The sequence below is a fragment of the Cryptotermes secundus genome, unplaced genomic scaffold (genome assembly GCF_002891405.2).
Source record: "Cryptotermes secundus unplaced genomic scaffold, Csec_1.0 scaffold136, whole genome shotgun sequence".
NCBI classification, from domain to species: domain Eukaryota; kingdom Metazoa; phylum Arthropoda; class Insecta; order Blattodea; family Kalotermitidae; genus Cryptotermes; species Cryptotermes secundus.
The window spans coordinates 1,616,533-1,636,129 of NW_019718618.1; the positions used below are offsets into that span (position 1 = coordinate 1,616,533).

General features: G+C 46.1%; 1 protein-coding gene across 5 annotated transcripts in view; it reads left to right on the forward strand.

Annotated features, from left to right (window-relative positions):
• The window catches only part of LOC111861752 (potassium voltage-gated channel subfamily KQT member 1), a 194,538-nt gene that overhangs the window by 150,382 nt on the left and 24,559 nt on the right, over window positions 1-19,597 (forward strand). For all 5 annotated transcript variants that reach the window (XM_023846594.2, XM_033750501.1, XM_023846586.2 and 2 more), the window contains one exon: window positions 19,043-19,133. In XM_023846594.2, the coding sequence (XP_023702362.1) occupies window positions 19,043-19,133 (91 nt within the window). The remainder of the gene's footprint in view (window positions 1-19,042; window positions 19,134-19,597) is intronic.

Sequence of the window (19,597 nt, forward strand, 5' to 3'; positions counted from 1 at the left end):
GATGTTTAATTAATTAGGCACTCGGCGGTGATCATAAAAGGCTTTATCTTGCAGCAAATGATGGTGTTGATGGTGCCAGCTCACTGTCTATGCTTAGAAGATGGAGCGGCAGATTTCTCAGAAACATCCGAGAAAATGATGCCGTCTTTAACGCGTGAAAGGAGGCAGCCAGTGGACGTTGCTTAGTTTCATATTTCGACATGCCCGTGCTCCTCTGTTGAGCGCTGCGGAAAGCCAGACGCTTACTATACGCGAGTAACCACACAGCTAGGCCGCGCCATAGCTTAAGCGGTTAGTGGCTGGCTTCCCACCGCGGCAGCCCGGGTTCGATCCCGGGTCTGGTCAAGTGGGATTTGTGGTGGACAAAGTGGCGCTGGGGCAGGTTTTCTCCGGGTACTTCGGTCTCCCCTGCCAATCTTCATTCCATCAATTGCTCCACAATCACCCTCACCTACCATCTGGGGCTGGTACAATAGGCCAGAAGTGGCCGCAGTACAAGGGACTTAGTCCCACCCCACTAGCAATAAAAAAGAAAAACCACACAGCTAATCCTATGTGTGAGGAGCAGCTGCAAGCCCGCAACTCAGGCAGACCTCTTGCGGAGCAGAACTGCAACACTGGTAGGAGACCCCTGTCGGCAGTGGCTGTATTTCCTGTGGCCCGTAAACGCAATTCTAATTTCCTCTTCTTTTCAAATCGATATATAAGAAGCATGTAAATGTCATCTATCGCCCCCCCTCAACGTCCCCCTCTCATCTGTTCATTCCGTCCGTTTTGGAGAACAGAGGAACCATCGATTTAACTCCTTGCAGCAAAGGCCATCTTGAGAAGTCCGTAGTCGCTAATGTCAAGAAATTTGTTCCATTTTGTGGAACTCGAGGGTTCATTACCTTCTTTACGAGAACCTTCTCCTGGATAGATTTCGAGCCAGGTCCAGTGCACAAGGTCGCACCATCTGTGTCAAGGTCTTCCAGTTGCTCTGTTTCCTTACATTAAAATAACGACGCTATCAGTAACTGAGCTAAATATTGCTCAGTGATAATGGATGGTGAATTGTTTTCTTGACCTCGCCACTAGTTGGAGGTGAGTGGTCAGCTTCACGACCCTGCCGCTTTACTCCCGGGGAAAGAGCCCCCAATACCCTTCGGAAAGAAAATTGGTTGGGCCCCAGAACCGGTCTGGACGACGTGGAGAATAGAAAATTCTTGACGTTACCGGGACTCGAACTCTGATCTCTCTGTCGCCCAGACTGCGGTATCCCGACTCCCACAACTTTCCTTACTCGTACCTATAAATTCTTCGCGTGTGTAATTTTGATGTGTTATTGCCGTTCCTACATGTTTAGCTTCGTTGTAGTTGAGGATCTTACGGTAAGGACTGAGAAGAATGCGGAGTTATGGGCTGTAGAGCTGTGTAGCTCCGTGGGAGCCTGACTCTTCTGAGGAATGTACCGCCTCCATTATCAAGGTCGAAGCAAGTTGCCGGTTTATTCCTTGGCTTGCACTTCTGCCCTGAAGATGGAGGCATCGTGTTGGTCTGTCTCCGAACTGCACGGCATTACAAGTCGGGAGACCGTACACTTTAACTTTGTCTCACTTACCAAGGCAGAAACAGTGACTGGACTCCGGCTGTTGAGGCAAACAAAACGCGCGAGGTCTGGTTGCTTAGGAACGCGCGTTGAGTTGGTGCTGTTGTCGCTACGGCCTCAGTAACGGCTCGAATATTATCCGAATCATCAAGGCCGTGGGAGAAAAATCGAAACTCGTTTCTATTGACCTCGTCAGTCCGACCAGTTCATTTCGTATGCACTTTGTCAGTGGGGCAAGACTAGACGAGGTGCGGGGGCCAAAACCTGACCTATCGTCGGTTTATGCCAGTTCCTAGCGCCAAGTAAAAGGTTTCAAACTTACAGGCCCAAGTAACATGGAGTTACCTCAGAGAGAAAAGTACACGGTTCGCAGTACGAAGCCCAACCGATTAATCCTGTTCAGGGAAATAATCGGCGTTAGTTGTGCGAATCAACACTTCAGTACTCTGTGGTCAAAGAGCAGTGTTCTTTTAGTGTTAAATCAGGTGGTGCTTAGTATTACACATTCGTGCATATGTTAACCATTTTCTAAGACTTGAATAAGGATTATACAACAATTGGTATAGCGACTGGCTGCGCTCTGGACGACAGAAAGGTCAGAGTTCGAGTCCCGGTAGAGTCAATTTTTTCTTCTGCACCTCATCCAGACCGGATCTCCAGCCTACCCAGTTGGTAGGGGGGTAAAGCGGCCTGCTCGTGATCTCACCACTCATCTCCAACTAGTTCCAAGGTCAAGAAAACGTGGATATATAGAACCACTCCCCCATACCTCTTCATGGCTTAGTGCTTAATTACCTAAGTACAGGGAAAACTTCACCTTTTATGCATATAATTTCTTTAACTCCCTGTTATTTTAGTAGTACTGTATCGATGTAGGGTTAAGTGCCAGGCAATGCTTCTCGTTGCATATATTGGTTTAGGGTGAGTGCTTGTTGCCTAGCAACGGCTGTGGCAGTAATACAGTTGCGTTTGTTTTACTTACATATTTAATGGGATCAATGTTTCGTATGTACCGCCAAGCGTTTGCCTTTATCCCCCTTTTGAAGAACAGTATCTTTAGGATGTGACGTTAAGCAAGTCTGGTAGAAGTTCACCGACGTTTCGCAGAGACGTACTTCATCCGTTTTCAGGGTCGAAGAATAATCGAAGCTAACAGAGTCATCTGCTTCGTGTGAGATGTCGGTAAACCTGTACCAAACTGTACGGTGTCACATCCCAGATGGTCACTGTCGTGAGAAGCTCAAACCGAACACGAATCTCTTTCTTCCTCTTGTTCTAGCAGTTGTGTGTTTGACGTATGCAGTTTCCATAGTGATTTGTGACACTTCATCTTCTGAACTTGGACTGAACATGTGTTCCGGTACAGGGTTCCGAAGTCTTGTCCCCTTCATTCGCGCAACATGGCCACGCGGTATCCATCCTCAGTTTTATAGCTTTCTTATTACCGCGAAAAAGTAAGGTCAGTTTGTCTTAACGGTGTTTCACTTCTCGCTCGGCTGTGCTTTGCCACCCGAAGATGTCTTAAGTATTGAAATTCAGCCGTCCTTATTTTGCTCCACGGTACTTCAATAATGGCCACACTTGATCACCACATAACGCAGTTCTATCTAACAGCTGTCTCCAGGGAGCTGGGGCCTTCTTGGAAAATGAAGGTTCGTTACTCTGTTCACAAGAGCCTTCCAATGGTCCATAACCTGGACCAGATTAATAAGTCCATACCACCCCAGCAGATTTCTGTAAGATCCATTTTAATATTATCCTACCTACGGAGCTGCGATAGCGTAGTCGCTACTGGCCACTGGATGGACGACCGAGGGGTCGGAGTTCAAGTCCCGGGGGGGGGGTAAGAAATTTAACTTCTCCACGTCGTCCAGACTGGCTCTGGAGCCCAACAAACCTTCTATGAAATTGGTGCCGGGGCCTCTTTCCTCGGAGGTAAATCGGCCGGATCGTAAAGCTGGCCACTCACCTCCAGCTAGTGCCGAGGTCAAGAAAATGTGGATCTGTACATCCACTTCCCTATACGCCTTCATAGCATAGCGCTTAATTAAGCACAGGGACAGCTTTGCCTTTCACGTCTAGGACTTCCTAGCGGTGTCTTTTTCTTCTGGATTTTCCATCAAAATCCTATATGAAGCTCCCTTTCCACCATACGTGCTACATGCTCATCTCAGCCTCCTTGACTTGATCATTCTCATTAAAAGCACAACTCTTTGCGCAGTTACTCTGTCATCCATCTTTCGTCCATATATTCACAGCACCCCGTTCTCAAATACGTTCAGTCTGTGTCCATCCCGTGACGTCACACCCATGCGTTTCACACGGTTACAAAAGGATTGTGTTTGTTACGAAACAGAAGACTTGCGGCTGTTTGAAACGAATGTTCTCACAACTCTCTTTGATATAATCTTATCCCATTAAATTCTATATGGCATCTCTGTTCCTGGTTTTCCCATAGAGATTCTGTTTTTCGTCTGTGTCACATGTTCTGAAATCTTCTGCTGCAATCAGTCTTGCCAACGTCGAGTTGAAAACCGACGTTTCAGAGGCCCCCTCTTGTCTCCTTCGTCTACCGTGATGATGGATACAGAAACTAAGCCTGAAGCTCTGGAACTTAACTTACCATTGGCACTGCTAGCCCCCCCCCAAATTGAGGTGCAACTTCTTGTCATGTTTGTGGACTCGTGGAGCGCTACTGCGTCGCATGTTACAGATCTTTCTTCTACAACATTTCGACCTTGTATGGTCATCATCATGTAGATTGTATACATAGTTGCTTTACTGGATTCTTCTGTCCTTATTTGTTCTAAAACGTTGTGAAATCTCCATTAAAATTAGGTCTAAACGTTGTTGGGTTTGTTTAAACGAACTAAAACATTTGTACTTCTTATATTGATATCACTGAAGACCTAACTTATATAGTACACACATCTGCATCAGGATACCACTACTCACAGAATAGACACGATACACTGAAAGAAAATGCAGCTTCTATGTAACTTACGTAGTACATCAAGATACCACTACTCACAGAATATACACGATACACTGAAATAAAATGCAGCTTCTATGTAACTTGTTTTCTTGTTACATGTTTAATGCTCGAAAATTCGTTGGTATGTTAACCCGAAATTGCATCATTTCACACCTATCATGTCAATGTCACATCACTTCTTACATAGATAGGTTAAGGATAGCGTTTCAAGGCCGATCTACCAGTAAACCTTGATCTCATATATTTTATACTTTCTTAATGGCCGAGTGACTTGGTCGTTCGGTAGAACGAAGTGTATTATATTGACTTCCTGTTCCGGTCAGTAGGCGAGAGGGACATTCGTTTATGAAAACCTCCCTCGTGTGACTCGAGCATGCGTTCATTGGTCATGATCCTGTTATGTTCTGCCACTTTGCATATGATAGGAAGGCAACCCAACTTGCTTCGCGGTCGAATGGGTTGCCTAACGTGATGTAGCTTCAACATGAATGCCTGCACTAATAGCAAGGACGCTACGCTGGCTGGGTGAAGGAAAGTTGACTTAACTTTATGAGGCTATAAACTGCGAAATGGTTGATAGCAGTCAGGGGTATACAACAGTTGTCAGGTTTTATCTTGTTTTCTTGTGTTTCGTAATTGTCAGACGTTTGATTATTTCTCTTATGTGTGCCCTCACATCGTGGTTTAGCAGGTGCCACTTATGTTCCATAAGCGGGGAGTGCCCGGTTCAGATCCCGGATTGGAGGCTGCCTATCCGGACCGTAGTTCTCGTGGGCTCTCCAGGCAGTTGTACCTTAAATCAGATCACGTCCGCTTACTCACAGTCATACGAACATACACGTAGTGCTTATGTCATCTGACTTACAGACAGCGCCGTTAAATGAATTGAATATACTGTGACATGACGCCCGAACGCCGGAATAGTGAAATCATACGAGACGTTCATTGCTATGCAACGTCACTGTAAACACGCCTTCTCAGCAATAGAGGGGCTGTGTTTTTTGCGTGGTCCGTACCGAGGAGTTATAAGAAGGACAAAGAAGATCCTTTGAGTTAGGCGAGTTTCGAGACGCCAGCCTGCCAGGATATGGGAACAGAGGAACTGGAACTGAGACGAGTTCCGGAGTTGACAGTTGCCGCAGAGAACGGAGGGACGGCAGACGAAGGTGGCAAGAAAGAAATTAGACTGTGCAAAGAAGACTTCATGTGTGCTGCAATGACAGTGAGACTGTTGCAGATCCGTTGCCAGAATAAGACTAATGAAGTCTGAGAAACCTAGTGCTTGTGTAACGGTGAACCGTAAAGTGTGGAAATATCCACACACTACCACCAACACAACCACAACCGCCGAAGCCACAAACATCACCACCACCACCACCACCACCACCACAACTACCATATTTTCCTACTAGCTTTCTGATTTTGTATTTCTTCTTTGTCATGACCTCAGTTTAGTTTAGTTCCTTACTTTGTTCTCCAGCTTAAATTTCATTTCATATATACGCTAGTGGAAAATCCCTTTGCAATTCAACGGGAATAATTCCTATCGCGTCTTCATCCTTCTCTCTTTTCATTTCCTTTATCCCTTCCATACGTTTATCTCCTTCCCTGTCTTCTCCACTAAAAAGGAAAGTTTAAGTTATATCTTCAGCCTTCAAGTGCCACCCTAGCGAGCATACAGCTGCCTCGTGAGAGACTTGTGACCATGAACCGCCGTCCGGCATATTTCTTAACGCACCCTCCGAAATGCAAGCACAGCTCAGTTGCACTAGGCTTCGGGCTCGACCGCCAACAGATCAGGGTTCGACTCCTGGCAAATGCAGTAAATTTTTCTTTCTACACAGCGTCCAAATCGGCTCTGAGACCAACGCAGCCTCCTATCCAATGGGTGCCGGGGGTCTCTTTTCCCGAGGATAAGGAGGCAGGGACGTGGAGCTGACCACTCACCTCCATTAGAATGTATGGAACTGTACCTTCACTCCCTCATGGCGTCTTGCTTAATTAGGCACAGGGAGAACTTTACCTTTATGATTGTCGAAGTGGAACTGTGCTGACGCCTGGTGGCTTGAGGGTGGAGTTGAGAGATCTGGGTTGCTCTGCTGCGAAGCAAATGTCTGCGGAATGTGACATCATTGAGCTCGGTTCGACTCTATACCAACTAGTGACAAACTTAATTAGGTACAACGTGTAGACGTGGTATTTGGTTTGCAAGCCTGTTGAAACTGTGTGCCAACTGCACAGTACGCCCCGGACTGTTGTGCGCGTTGCAGGAATGTCACAAGCAGCAAACAAGTCCATTTCGGCCTTAATTACGTCCCATAAAGTGAACAACACCTGCGTCATACATGATCGAGTGAATCGGATGGCTGTTGATTTAATGGCCAGTATTCGGAGCCCGAAGTCTGCAGAACACTGGCAGAGTCGCCTGTTCTAAGGAGCGGAGCTTCTGAATGGCTTTCGGAAGGTACCACATTCGAATCTCGTCCGGGACACCCCTTATCCTAACTGAGGTTCTTCGTCGTTTTCCTCGGACATTCTGTCGTAATATCTTAAACTGGACCACGGCTGTCCCCCTCCACGTCATACTCAGTTCATGATTCACTGTTATACACTTGTTCAGCTCTACATAGCCTGAACTGTTGATACAGCATTGTTGAATAAACAGCAGACTAGGTAACTCGAGTGTTGGGGTTTGACGTTCTCACGGAATTGAACACAAAAAGCGCTGCCTTCTGGAATCTGACGCCGTGTAGCATCACAGGAAACATTACGTCTCCGCTACAAAGCCCAACCGGCTAATGCTGTTTAGGGAAACAGCCGCTGTTTATTGTGAGAACCATACGGAACACACAGATACACTCTGTGAGCAGAATGCAGTTTTAGTATGTTCAGTCCATACCTCACAGGAAATATTACGTCTCCGCTACAAAGCCCAACCGGTTAATGCTGTTTAGGGAAACAGTCGCTGTTTACTGTGAGAACCATACGGAACACACAGATACATTCTGTGGGCAGAATGCAGAGTTTTAGTATGTTCAGTCCGTACCTCACAGTAAACATTACGTCTCCGCTACAAAGCCCAACCAGTTAATGCTGTTTAGGGAAACAGTCGCTGTTTACTGTGAGAACCATACGGAACACACAGATACACTCTGTGGGCAGAATGCAGAGTTTTAGTATGTTCAGTTCGTACCTCACAGGAAACACTACGTCTCCGCTACAAAGCCCAGCCGGTTAATGCTGTTTAGGGAAACAGTCGCTGTTTATTGTGAGAACCATACGGAACACACAGATACACTCTGTGGGCAGAATGCAGAGTTTTATTATTGGTACATGTGGACACGTTGCGAAGTAACAGCTTTATAAACAGGCGACAATACAGCAGCTGCTGCTAGGGAACAGCTCTGAGCACGCAAAAATGGAGAAGATATTTTCTGTATGTGGTCCGTGCCGGGACTATATAACGAAGACTTGTAGTTCAGAGCCAGTCGAGTCATTTAAGAATAGCAGTTGTGAGAATTTAGAAGCTGGTATCTGAGTCAGTGAACCGTTCGGGATCCCAGAGGAAGGGGAACGTCCGTCGTTAAAGCCGCTACGAAGCAACGGCTAGTGAAGACAGAAGACTTTATGTGTTCTCTTGTTACAGTGATGGTTGGAGTAACTCGTTGAGACTGTCGCAGTTATAGTTGTGTTTAGTAAATCCGCTTACCAATCCAAATCCTATCTCTAGTAGCCCAGTCACGTGACAATGTGTTGAAACAGATGGTACATATAGAGACCACTGGGATTTAAAGGGCTATGTTGGCGATGAATTGGTTTCATTAGCTGTCGGTGTGATTGTTCTGTATTTTGCTCATACAAACCCGGCGAGACTTCTGATTTCAACTGAGGCCCTTCAGTTAGCGCTGAAGGACTTGTCACGATCTCGTGTAGGGCTGGCGTGTCGGCGAGGCTCCTGCTTTGTCCACAAAACGGAGTAGGGGCAAGTAGTTTCGTATGACTGGAACGCAGAGCTAACCGTATTCTCTTATTTAAGGATCAGTATTCTGAGATGTGACGCCGTGTAATCTGGTAAGCCACCGATAGGGTGACATTCCGAAACGTCCGTGTATTTGAACTGGATTGTACGGAGTTTCAACTCGGAAAATCGTCCATTTCGTGGTTTTTTTTATATTTTCATTTTGGTAGTTTTGAAAATACGCTGGAAATAATGGCTGCAGATTCCTAAAACAAGACACCTTGGTAACTACCAGGCTACACGAGATCACACCCTAGGTTACAGTAGTCTTCACATTCTGTCTCAATTACGAAGATCAAACCTGTTAGTGCTTGACGCCTGCTTCTTACTGGTTTCTTTCATGGCATACTGTTCTACACTGAAGATGGAAATAGTGTGATCCTCCGAAACGTCGGTGGATTTTTACCGAACTATACAGCGTTACATGCTATAAGAGATCTCTTTCCCCTGTCAGCACCGTAAGAATATGAAATCCAATATTCATTCTCGGATATTTCAGTTTCGCTTTCTGAATATACAGAAACGAGACAAAAACATTGAAAATAGCAGATTGATGATATCTTCGTGATGGTCGCGTTGGCCTCGCGTGGTTTGTGTGTGAAATTTGGGGGGGGGGGAGACTGTTAAGATAATCGAGAACAGAGTAATGTTTGCGGAAGATTGATTCTTGAATGGTTATGATGACTGCAGAGTCCTTTCATTAGTGAAAGTATATTGAATAATTTATTGGACATGCAGGTCACAGAATCGTGCCCCTGGGACGAACAACGTAACTGCATTGAGCGCACCCTTCACTCACAGCTCTTGTAATCAGGGAATTCCCCGCGGTGCATGGAATCCGAAGGTTCATTACCGTGCTCACAAGAGCCCGCCACTGGTACCTACATAGTGGTACAATTAAATTATGCCGAGCCTGTAGCCGCGCCTTGCATGAACTGTCTTCACCTCTCAGTCACTGGAATCGTGGGTTCGAATCCCACTCAGTGCACGGATGTCTGTATGCGTTTTATTCTGTATTTATACTGTCATGTGTGCAGGTAGTGGCCTTGCGACGGGCTCATACCCCGTCTAAGGAGTCCTACCGTCTGTGTAAAATATCAAGAAACTGCAAAAAGCGTCCAAGGTCCAACAAAGGGCAGTAAAGCCATAGATAGATAGAGAGACAGATAGATAATTACATCACGAAGTAACTAACGCCAAAGAACAGTAATCTCCTGTATAAGCTAATTGTCGCTCAGCTAGTGAAGAAATTATTATCCTTTTACGTAACCTGAAGGTCCATTGCGGCTTCACAAGATAACACACACTGGTTTTAGTTTAGCAGAAAGATGCTGAATAGAGTTCTGTCCTCTTGGATACAGCGTCATGTAGTCCGCTGGAAGTCAACCGAGTTCTCGCAATCAGCGTGAATCTATAACAAGAATTGTTTTTTTTTACTTGACTAATTTTTCGACCCTGAAGATGGAGGCAGCATGTTCCTCCGAAACGTCGGTTTAATCTCAACGGATTTCACGGCGTTAAAGAGTTCTTCATAAGTACCGCTGTGAGAACCGCATATTCATAAGCCGACCATGTCAGGCATGAAGGAGTGTGAGGGTGGAGGTACGTATCCGTTCATTCACTCGCATCAGATGGCGCGTCGTCAGTTCTACGTCTCAATACTTGAAACTCTCTCTTTCTCGCAATGGCTCTACAGCCCTTCGGACCTTGGCCGTTTATTTTTCTGTTTCTTAATCCTATACAAAGTCGGTAGGACTCTTTGGACGGGGGATCAGCCCAACGCAAGGCCGCAATCTACACACAGAACAACACAAACACAGAATAAACGCATACATACACACATCCATGCGTTGAGTGGGATTCGAACCCATGACCCCAGTGTTGAGCGGGCGAAGACGGTTCATGCCTTAGACTCCGCGGCCAGTGTGATCGGCTCACCGCTCTGCCCACAGGAAAATAATTCCGGCTTGCCGTTGGAGATGAGGCTGAATGCTCTTCAGAGCTGGTGTGGAAGCTCCGTTGCCTCAGTCGTCCGGAGAAAATTGAAAAACGAAGTTATGTAGGGCAGATGTCGCTGGTGTTGCAGGGTAAGGGGTCTAGCCTGGAGCTGAATATGTTCACTGGAAGTGCGCAGACACTCGCTGACTTCCGTCGCCTCCAGTGTGAGCCGTAAAGGTAAAGTTGTCCCTGTTCTCAACGAATTAAGCACTAGCCATGAAGGCGTATGGGGGGGATTTATAGATCCACATTTTCTTGACCTCGGCACTAGTTGGAGGCGAGTGGTCAGCTCCACGCCCCTGCCGCTTTACCCCCGGTACGCATTGGATAGGAGGCTGGGTGGACCCCAGAGCCGGTCTGGACGACTTGGAGAAGAGAAAATCCGTGTCCCCACCGGGATTCGAATTCCTACCCCTCGGTCGTCCAGCCTGTAGCCAGTCGCTATACCGACTGAGCTATCCCGGCTCACCCCATTGTGAGCAGTTGCCGCCATGTATTGAAAAATACGCGATGGTATCTGTTGTGTGGGGAACCGTGTTTATATAGCGCATAATATTAATTAAGTGTTAATTAAAGTTAATTAATTAGTGGAGTCTCTTTGGATGCAAGAATGTGTTTGAATACGGGAAATTGGAAAGTCTGCTCTAAAGACTATATACACAGAGTCGGTCCCTTTCTTTGCGAATACAAAGTTCTGCCCGTTGAAAATAAGACAATTAAATGATATTTGTAACAGTTCTGTCTTCTAGGATATAACTCTTGTGTAGTTCGTTCGAGAGTCGACCGACATTTCGGAGGATTATGTCGCATTCAACTTCAGGGTTGAGGAATAAGTCAAGTGAGAAACCAGCATGAGACAGACAGCAAGTCTTCAGTCCTGAGGAAGTGTAGGCATGTTCCTCCGAAACGTCAGTTGACGTACAACAGAGTGCATGTCGTTATAGCCGAGAAGGCAGAAGTCTTCATACCAAGGCTGTGAGGACCTCAAGTCATATGGACCCATCAGCAGTTATTCTTGAGGCTGTAGTCTTGTGAGTTGCGACACCGTATAGTCAGGTATCTGGAACATCATCAGCATTAAGCTGATAGTTTTCAAAGTGCGGCGGGAACCGGAGATTTCGTCGAGCACACAGAACTTGCCTTCCCTCGTGTTGCTTTCTCAAGCTATGAAGTGCGCTCAGGGATATTTCAGACAGTATTTCGGAGGAATATGCTGCCTCCGTCTTCACGCTCGAAATGTGGACAATGATGCCGTTACGTTCGCAGGTTGCTGTGGAGTGTGAGGAATAGAGCTTTTCAGAACCGAAGAAGGCAGTTTTGCTTCTCTGTGCCTGATTCTGTATCCTGTCCCCCTTCCGTTATAGGTATAGGTAGTACCACTCCTTTTTACCAGACTGTACGGCTTGACGCCGGTCACGGTAGCCGAGCGGTCTAAGGCATGTACTGTCTTCGCTCGCTTGGAAACCGGGATCGTGGGTTCGAATCCCACTTAGGGCATGGATGTTTGTGTGCGTTTTTCTATGTTTGTCTACAGGTAGAGGCCTTGCGACGAGCTGGTCACCCGCCCAAGGAGTCCTACCGAATGTGTANGGGGGGGGGGGATACGGCTTGACATCCCTGAGGACTGTAATCTTAATCGCCATGAGAACGGAAGATTTTGTAAAGAACTGGCTGTTGGTTTCCGTAACAGTCTCTGGAGCTTCAGTTCGCTTATACACGTTCCTTTGTAGGTATACGATTTTTATACTTATTTGATTAATTATTTGTATAGTTAATGTTGCCGTCAGTATCCCTGTTTATAGCGCCGAATGGTAGGAAATTTGGTGAATAATGAATTGGAAACCACATAGTTGTGGCCTCAATTCGGAGTTCTATCCCGATATGTGTCTGGAGGAACCGAGGAAAACCATGGAAAACCTCAGTCAGGATAGTGGGTCTCTGGATTCGTGCACAGAACCTTCCGAATACAAGGCAGCTTTCGTTAATGATTGGTGTAATCGTCTCCGTTGTTTTATAACATTATTAGAAGACGTGCAAGAACTGATGCTATGGGTTCAGCTGAAGTTTAATGGGACAGTTGCATCGAATAATTTTTTAAGACTGCAGGTTTTTCTACTCAGTCCTCCAGAAACCCAGAACTTTCGTTACTACAAGCCACGGGGAGTATTGGGCTTCTGCTGCCACAAGCCGCCAAGAACGCAGAACTTCTGCTACCACAAGAACCACGAATATAGGCTACTTCTGCCACAAGTCACGAGAAATTTACAGCGATTAAGTACTGTAACCAACTTCATTATCGGCTTCATTCTTTACCCACGTACAAGAGAGTGGCAGTTGAAAAGAAGATAAAGCAACGAATGTTTACAAGATTTTTGACGGCGAAACCTGGAACATGTTTCAAGTGTCATGACCACAAAGCCATCCGCTCCGCCCACTGCACTCAATGAAGTCGTAATTTGCCTGCAACTCCTTAAGGACGCTTCGCGGAACATTCATGACTCCTTAAATTAATAGACATTTATCTTTGGAATTAGAATAGAACTTCAGACAAGAACCTTAAAATATGATTCCCCGAGGCGATGATGCACCCTGTTATATATTCAAGGAGCCAGCTATATTTAAGACTTGCTTGGGATTCTATTTTGAGATAATCCAATCCAACTCCGTCATCCATCAAAGTCAATAGCATTAAGGAATTTCCTAACAACAGTATTTAATATGGTAAGTGGTTGGAGCTGTTCTGCGGAACCGTTCCCTACTTCTTGGTAAGGAGAATGAGCAGTCGCTCATCTAATCACTGCATTCGCAGAATTTTATTGAATCCGAAGATTCATTACCATATACTACATACATAGACATTTAAACCCAGTCCATTACTCCCATGTATTTATTTTCCCCTCCACAAGTGCCGGAACAAATAAAAACAAACTCCATGGCCTGTAGTCCGCAAGCGAACTATACCGACCGAGCGACCGCCGCTTGTCGGCCAAGTTAGTGCCAACTTTAGCGGATAGAGGGTGTCGCGTGGTCAGCACAACGAATCCCAACGGCAATTAATTTCGGTTTTATAGGCCGTAGCCGCTACTTTTCCATTCAAGTACCTCCTCAGTTATCCTCGCGAGGCTGAGTGGACCCCGTTCCAGACCCACTACTTCTCAGAAAATCTGGTAGCGCCGGGAATCGAACCCGGGACCTCTGGATCTGTAGCCAGGAAGTTTGACCACCGGACCACAGAGGCGGCCTTCCCCACAAGTGCCAAGTGTAGAAAATTTCGACACTCAGTAGCTGAATTACATAGCGTTGAATGTGATATGGGTTGGAAGTGGTCGTGGCCTAGTCGAGGCACTGTCCCGCCATTTGCCGGGTGTGCATGAAGCATCTCCCGACTTACCGCTACTCAAACCGCCGCTCAGTATACTTGTATTTGTGTGCGGTGCGGCTTCTTGGTTGCCTCAAGGTGAGGCACTGCTGAAACATTCAGAGGTTGAAAGGTCGCATCTCCCGCAGTGCCGCAGCCAGTCGGGAGAGCGAGGGAGAACAGGCAGCTCCCCTGCAACAACGCGTAACTTGGAGACGCGGTGAACGCGGTGATTACAAAATCCCGGAGACTGATGATGCGGTGAATTCCACGCAGCTTGCAGCCGCTTGCGGAATTACGTTTCTAAATGTCACTGGCTTTGTTCATATGTAAGACATTTTAAAATACAGAGGAGGGCCTCTCCTAGAAAATATAGAGACCGCTCCGTCGCCATTTTCTTTGATTGTCCTGCCATTCGATAAGGTGGCTCCGGCATTCATGTGGCTATCACCATCTGTTGAGAGACTATCACACTACACACCGCACCTTACATTTCGGTTCAACTTCGCGGTCGTATCCGTAGGTATAATAACCTCCATTAAAATGTGTATACATTTTTGTGACCCTGTGTATAATTGTAAATTTGTATTTTCTGTACCCCTAGGGGCGGGCAAGGCATGCAGCACCAATGGGGGAGATGAGAAATGCATGTTGGATATTTGTGGGAAAGCCCTATGCGTAGGTGGGTGGACAATATTAAAATGGATCTCAGCGAGATAGGATGGAATGGTATGGATTGGATTGATCTGGCTCAAGATAGAGGCCGCTAGAGGGCTCTTGTGAACATGGTTATGATGCTTCGGGTTCCATAAAATGCTGGGAAGTTCCTGAGTCGCTGCACAACTGGCGGCTCTTCAAGAAGGGCTCAGCTCCATGAGTGAGTTTGCCCCTCGGGGTGAACGGAGATTCAGCTTCACGCCTCTGCCGCTTTACCGCCGGGGACAGAGCCACCGGTACCCATTGGATAGGAGTCTGGGTGGGCCCCAGAGCCGGTCTGGACGCTGCAGAAAGAGAGAAACCTTGCCATACCGGGAATCGAATTCCGGCCGCCCAGCCCGTAGCCCGTCTCTGTACCAACTGAGTTATCTCGACTCCTATCAGCAAAATATCAAATGTAATGCAATCAACGAGCGGGTTAGCATAGCACTAACGCTCTAGGTTATAATTTGGGAGGCCCTCGGTTCAAATTTCGGTGTGCACACCGGCTGTCTTGACTGAGGGGTTTCCCCTGATTTCGCTTAGTCCTTCCAGGAAAATCCTCGGACCATACCTCGATTAGACCACAGTCTTTTCCTTTCAGATCCCTTCCGATTCATGTCGTCCTACTGTTTGACATTAGCTTCTGACAGCGCCTTAAAATGCCCACAAAAATATTCACGAAAGTTCGTTCTGTCTTTCTGCAGTTGTTACAGACAGACGGACTGAAGCTCGCAGTTGGATTTTTGCAGTTTTTTATTGAGGGATGCGCTAGAAGCTGACAGAACTCGGGACGTATGGACGCGCCTGAGCCAATGTACAGTTGTATTTCTGCTTCACGTACCCCGATGTTCTCTGCTACCATCTGGCAACTATGTGGTCAGTACGGTCATACAGGATGAGTTGGGGGGGGGGCTACACATGGCCCCAAGCCGTGGGATTATGAGGGTTCCATTACCTGTCTGGAAATTGTAATTATTTATTTAAAATTAATCCACTAGCTAATAACAGATAACGCATTTCATGTAGTTCCCCAATCAGGCGCAATGCCCACGGGGCCGCCCCTGTTTTGCAGTGGCGTGCAATCTCTAGTCCACTCCAGCTTTCGCGTCCCTGCATCCCTGTGTAATTATTCAGAGTGATTCTTAATTATTGCCGGGGTTTCTGTGGCCTATAATTTTCAGACTGGAAACAGTAAAATAAAACTGCTTGCGGAGTATGACCTTAATTCTGCACTATTGATTCTATAAATAATAAAACTTCTTGAGTTACACTTTCATATTCTGTACGCAGTTTTTGTTTATTTTTTTCTGGTTTGAAAATTATAGGCCACAGAAACCCCGACAATAATTTAGAATAACTATATAACCCCAGACACTCTGCTTACTAGAAATCCAATCATAACATCCAGTTCTGAAAAAAGAAAAAAGAACATACACAACTTCATGTTTTAAGAAGCCATTCGAATAAGATTTTTTATGAAAGTGACCACATTTGACGACAGCGAGACTATTTTTTTGCGCATCACCTACCAGAAAAATGAGTTAATACCTGCTACCAGCGCACTGTGTTATAATCTCACGCATCACGTGTTTGCGGTTATGCTACGCCGCTGTCAGTATCTGGACCGTGTAGCGGCGAATGGTAACGTGATAAATGAACTGGAAAGGATCTGGAAGGACGCGGCCGTGGTTTAAGGTACTGTGTCGGAATTTACCTACAGGGACCGAGTAAAACCACGAAAACTCCTGCTGGGAGTCTCCTGAACACGAGTCTAAAGCGTTTGCCGCTTAGCTAACCCACTCGATTTCGCGTTCTCGTGTTCTGCCATCTAACACTAGTGGCTCCACTTCCCGTGCTCGCAGCCCGGACATAACCTCCAATATTGAAGGGATTCAGAATATAGATTTCAAGTAGCGTTTCTAAATAAACGCCTTTGCATGGAAATTAAGACACCTGACGACAGAAACAGACAATTGAGAGCGCTGTCTTCTGGCATGTGACGCCATGCCGTCTAGTGGGAGTTTACCGACGTCTCGGAAGAATATAATAACTCATTTTCCAGTGTCGAAGTGTAACAAATGTTACAATTCCCTAAATGTCAGTAAATTTACTACCAGACTACACGGCGACACATCCCAGAAGCGAGAATCTCAAATCCAACAGAATATTGTTTGCAACCAGCGAGTGCTTTGCTCTGTCGGCGCACTGATGCAGCACCGTCACAGTTTTATATAAAACAGATTCCACGAATGTCTTAGCTTCACGCTGTTGTCTTGTTTGGCTTACTTTAGGCCTTGAAGATCGAGGCGACATGTCGACTGTGTTTCGCCAGACTGCACAGAGTTATGGTCCAGAAGATGCTTCTCTTTGCCCTTCCGTATTTTATCATATTTATTTAAAAGAGAATGAAACGAGACTTATGATCGTTGGTCTAGAAGTAAACACAGAGAGAACTAAGTACATGTTGCTGTCTCGTCACCAAAATGCACGACATAATCATGACAAAGATAGGAAACGGATGTTTTGAAAATGTGGCACAGTTCAGATATTTGGGAACAACGATAACAGATCAAAACCTGCTTCAGGAGGAAATTAAGAGGAGACTGAACTTGCTACCATTCAGTCCAGAACCTTTTGTCTTCTCGTCTGCTGTCCAAAAGACATAAAAATTAGAATATACATTTATAATTTTGCCTGTGGTTTGTATGGGTGTGAAACTTAGTCCCTGGCATTAAGGGAGGAGCATAGACTGAGGGTGTTTGAGAACAGGGTGTTGAGGAGAATATTTGGACCTAAGGGAGATGAAGTGGCAGAAGGTTGGAGAAAACTGCATAATGAGGAGCTTCATAACTTGTACTCTTCTCCAAGTATAATTAGAATGATCAAGGCAAGGAGGATGAGGTGGGCAGGGCATGTAGCACGGATGGGGGAGAAGAGGGATGTATATAGGATATTTGTGGGAAAGGCAGATGGAAAGAGACCACTAGGAAGACCACGAAGTATATGGGTGGATAGAATTAAAATGGATCTTAGAGAGATAGGATGGTATGGATTGGATTGATCTGGCTCAGGATAGGAACCAGTGGAAGGCTCTTGTGAACACGGTAATGGACCTTCGGGTGCCACAAAATGCTGGGAAATTCTTGAGTGAGTGAATGAGACTAATGATATCACCTGTCTGTCTTTCTAGCCGTGTATCTTCCCGTATTTTTTGAGACTTATGAGATGACCTTGATATCTCTTTGTTCCCCTCCATTTTTTGTTTTATATGCGGTCCGTGCAGTATCAAAGCGAAGTAGGCGATTAGTTCTTCCCAGAACTTGTTGTTGTTCCGCTCTACAGGATGGAATCAAGATGGCTGTAGCCTTCACGAGATCTCGCACGCCACTGGAGGACGTCAGTATGCTATGTGTCGTGTTAAGTAAGCAAGCGGAAGTGTCAAACAGGGTCGAGGCAGTTGTTTGGCAACGTCCTGGTGTATCAGCCTCTCGACCTCAGACAATGAAGTCACTCACTTCTTGCACTTGCAGCCCGAAATGGCACTTGTTCATATTAATGGCGAGATCTGCGGGGGCGGGGGGAGGCTCGCGCAGGAGACCGCCGTTATTGACGTTGTAATGGCTATAGAAAGACCCAGACTTACGGAGAATTATGTAACAGCACTTATTCACTGAGCAGTTCATGTTAATAGTTAATAGTGTCTTATTTATTTGTGGTTTGTTTCACGTCGCTGTCAGTACCTGAGGCTTTATATGTCGCGAAATGATAGGATGACTCATGAGTGATGAATTGGAAAGGATTTGGAAGGAAGCGGACGTCGCCGGGCACAGGCTGCCCTCACATTGCTGCAAAATGACGGCATAATGTCTGCTCTAGGTCGCATTTCGTTCCATATTATTTCCAGTTCATTATTCATCAGTTGATCCTTTTGGCGCTTTTTAGTTAGATATTGACAGGGCCGTAACCCCCCCCCCCATTAATATATTCCCTGCTTGAGCCATCTACACGTACATATGTTCCTCCTTCTTTTGACTCTCCTTCTCTGCTTCTTTTGACCCCCCTGCATATGCTCCTCCTTGTTTTGACTCTCCTTCTCTGCTCCCTTTGACCTCCCTGCATATGCTCCTCCTCCTTTTGGCTCTCCTTCTCTGCTCCTTTTGACCCCCCTGTATTTGCTCCTCCTTGTTCTGTCTCATTCATGTGCTCCTAATTTTGACTCTTCTGCTTATGCTCCTTATTCTGACTCTCCATCTGCTTCCTATTTTGTTCCTCCTTTGTTTTGACTGCTTCATCTGCCCCACGTTTTGACCTCCTTCATGTGACCTTGCCAGGTTTATTCTCTCGTTTTCTGCGATTTAACTTGACGTCGCTTGTGTCTGTGTGCAGGTTCATGCTGGTGCTGGTGTGTCTCATCTTCAGTGTCCTGTCCACCATCGAGCAGTACTCCGACTTCGCCAATGAGACGCTCTTCTGGATGGTAAGTTGACGTCATCCACACTACTCACGAGGGCCGACTGACTGTCCGGGCACATCAGGTTATGTCGAGCAGTAACTGGACGTGTAGATTATGTGAACAATTGTGGATATAAGAAAGTCTGTCTCACTAGTTTTGAAGACCTAAACGGTGCAAAAAATAACAGAGAATCGGTGGTATAAACTGCAGCAAGAACACAGCGGTAACCATGTTTACCGCCCGCTTTAACGTTAAAGAAGCCACCATCTCCCCCAGTGTACGTATTTATATGTTCCGTATGGTTCTCAGAATAAACAACAATTTTTCCCCTGACAATAACCGGGTTTGCCACCACAGTGTTTCCTGTGAGGTACGAACTGAGTTTTTATATGTTGTTTAGTTGAGTTTCGTGCGTCGAAGGGCTACTTGCACCACGTGTGTGCCGAGCGACGAGCTTATAGATCATGTGGCCTCGATTTCTCTTCTAG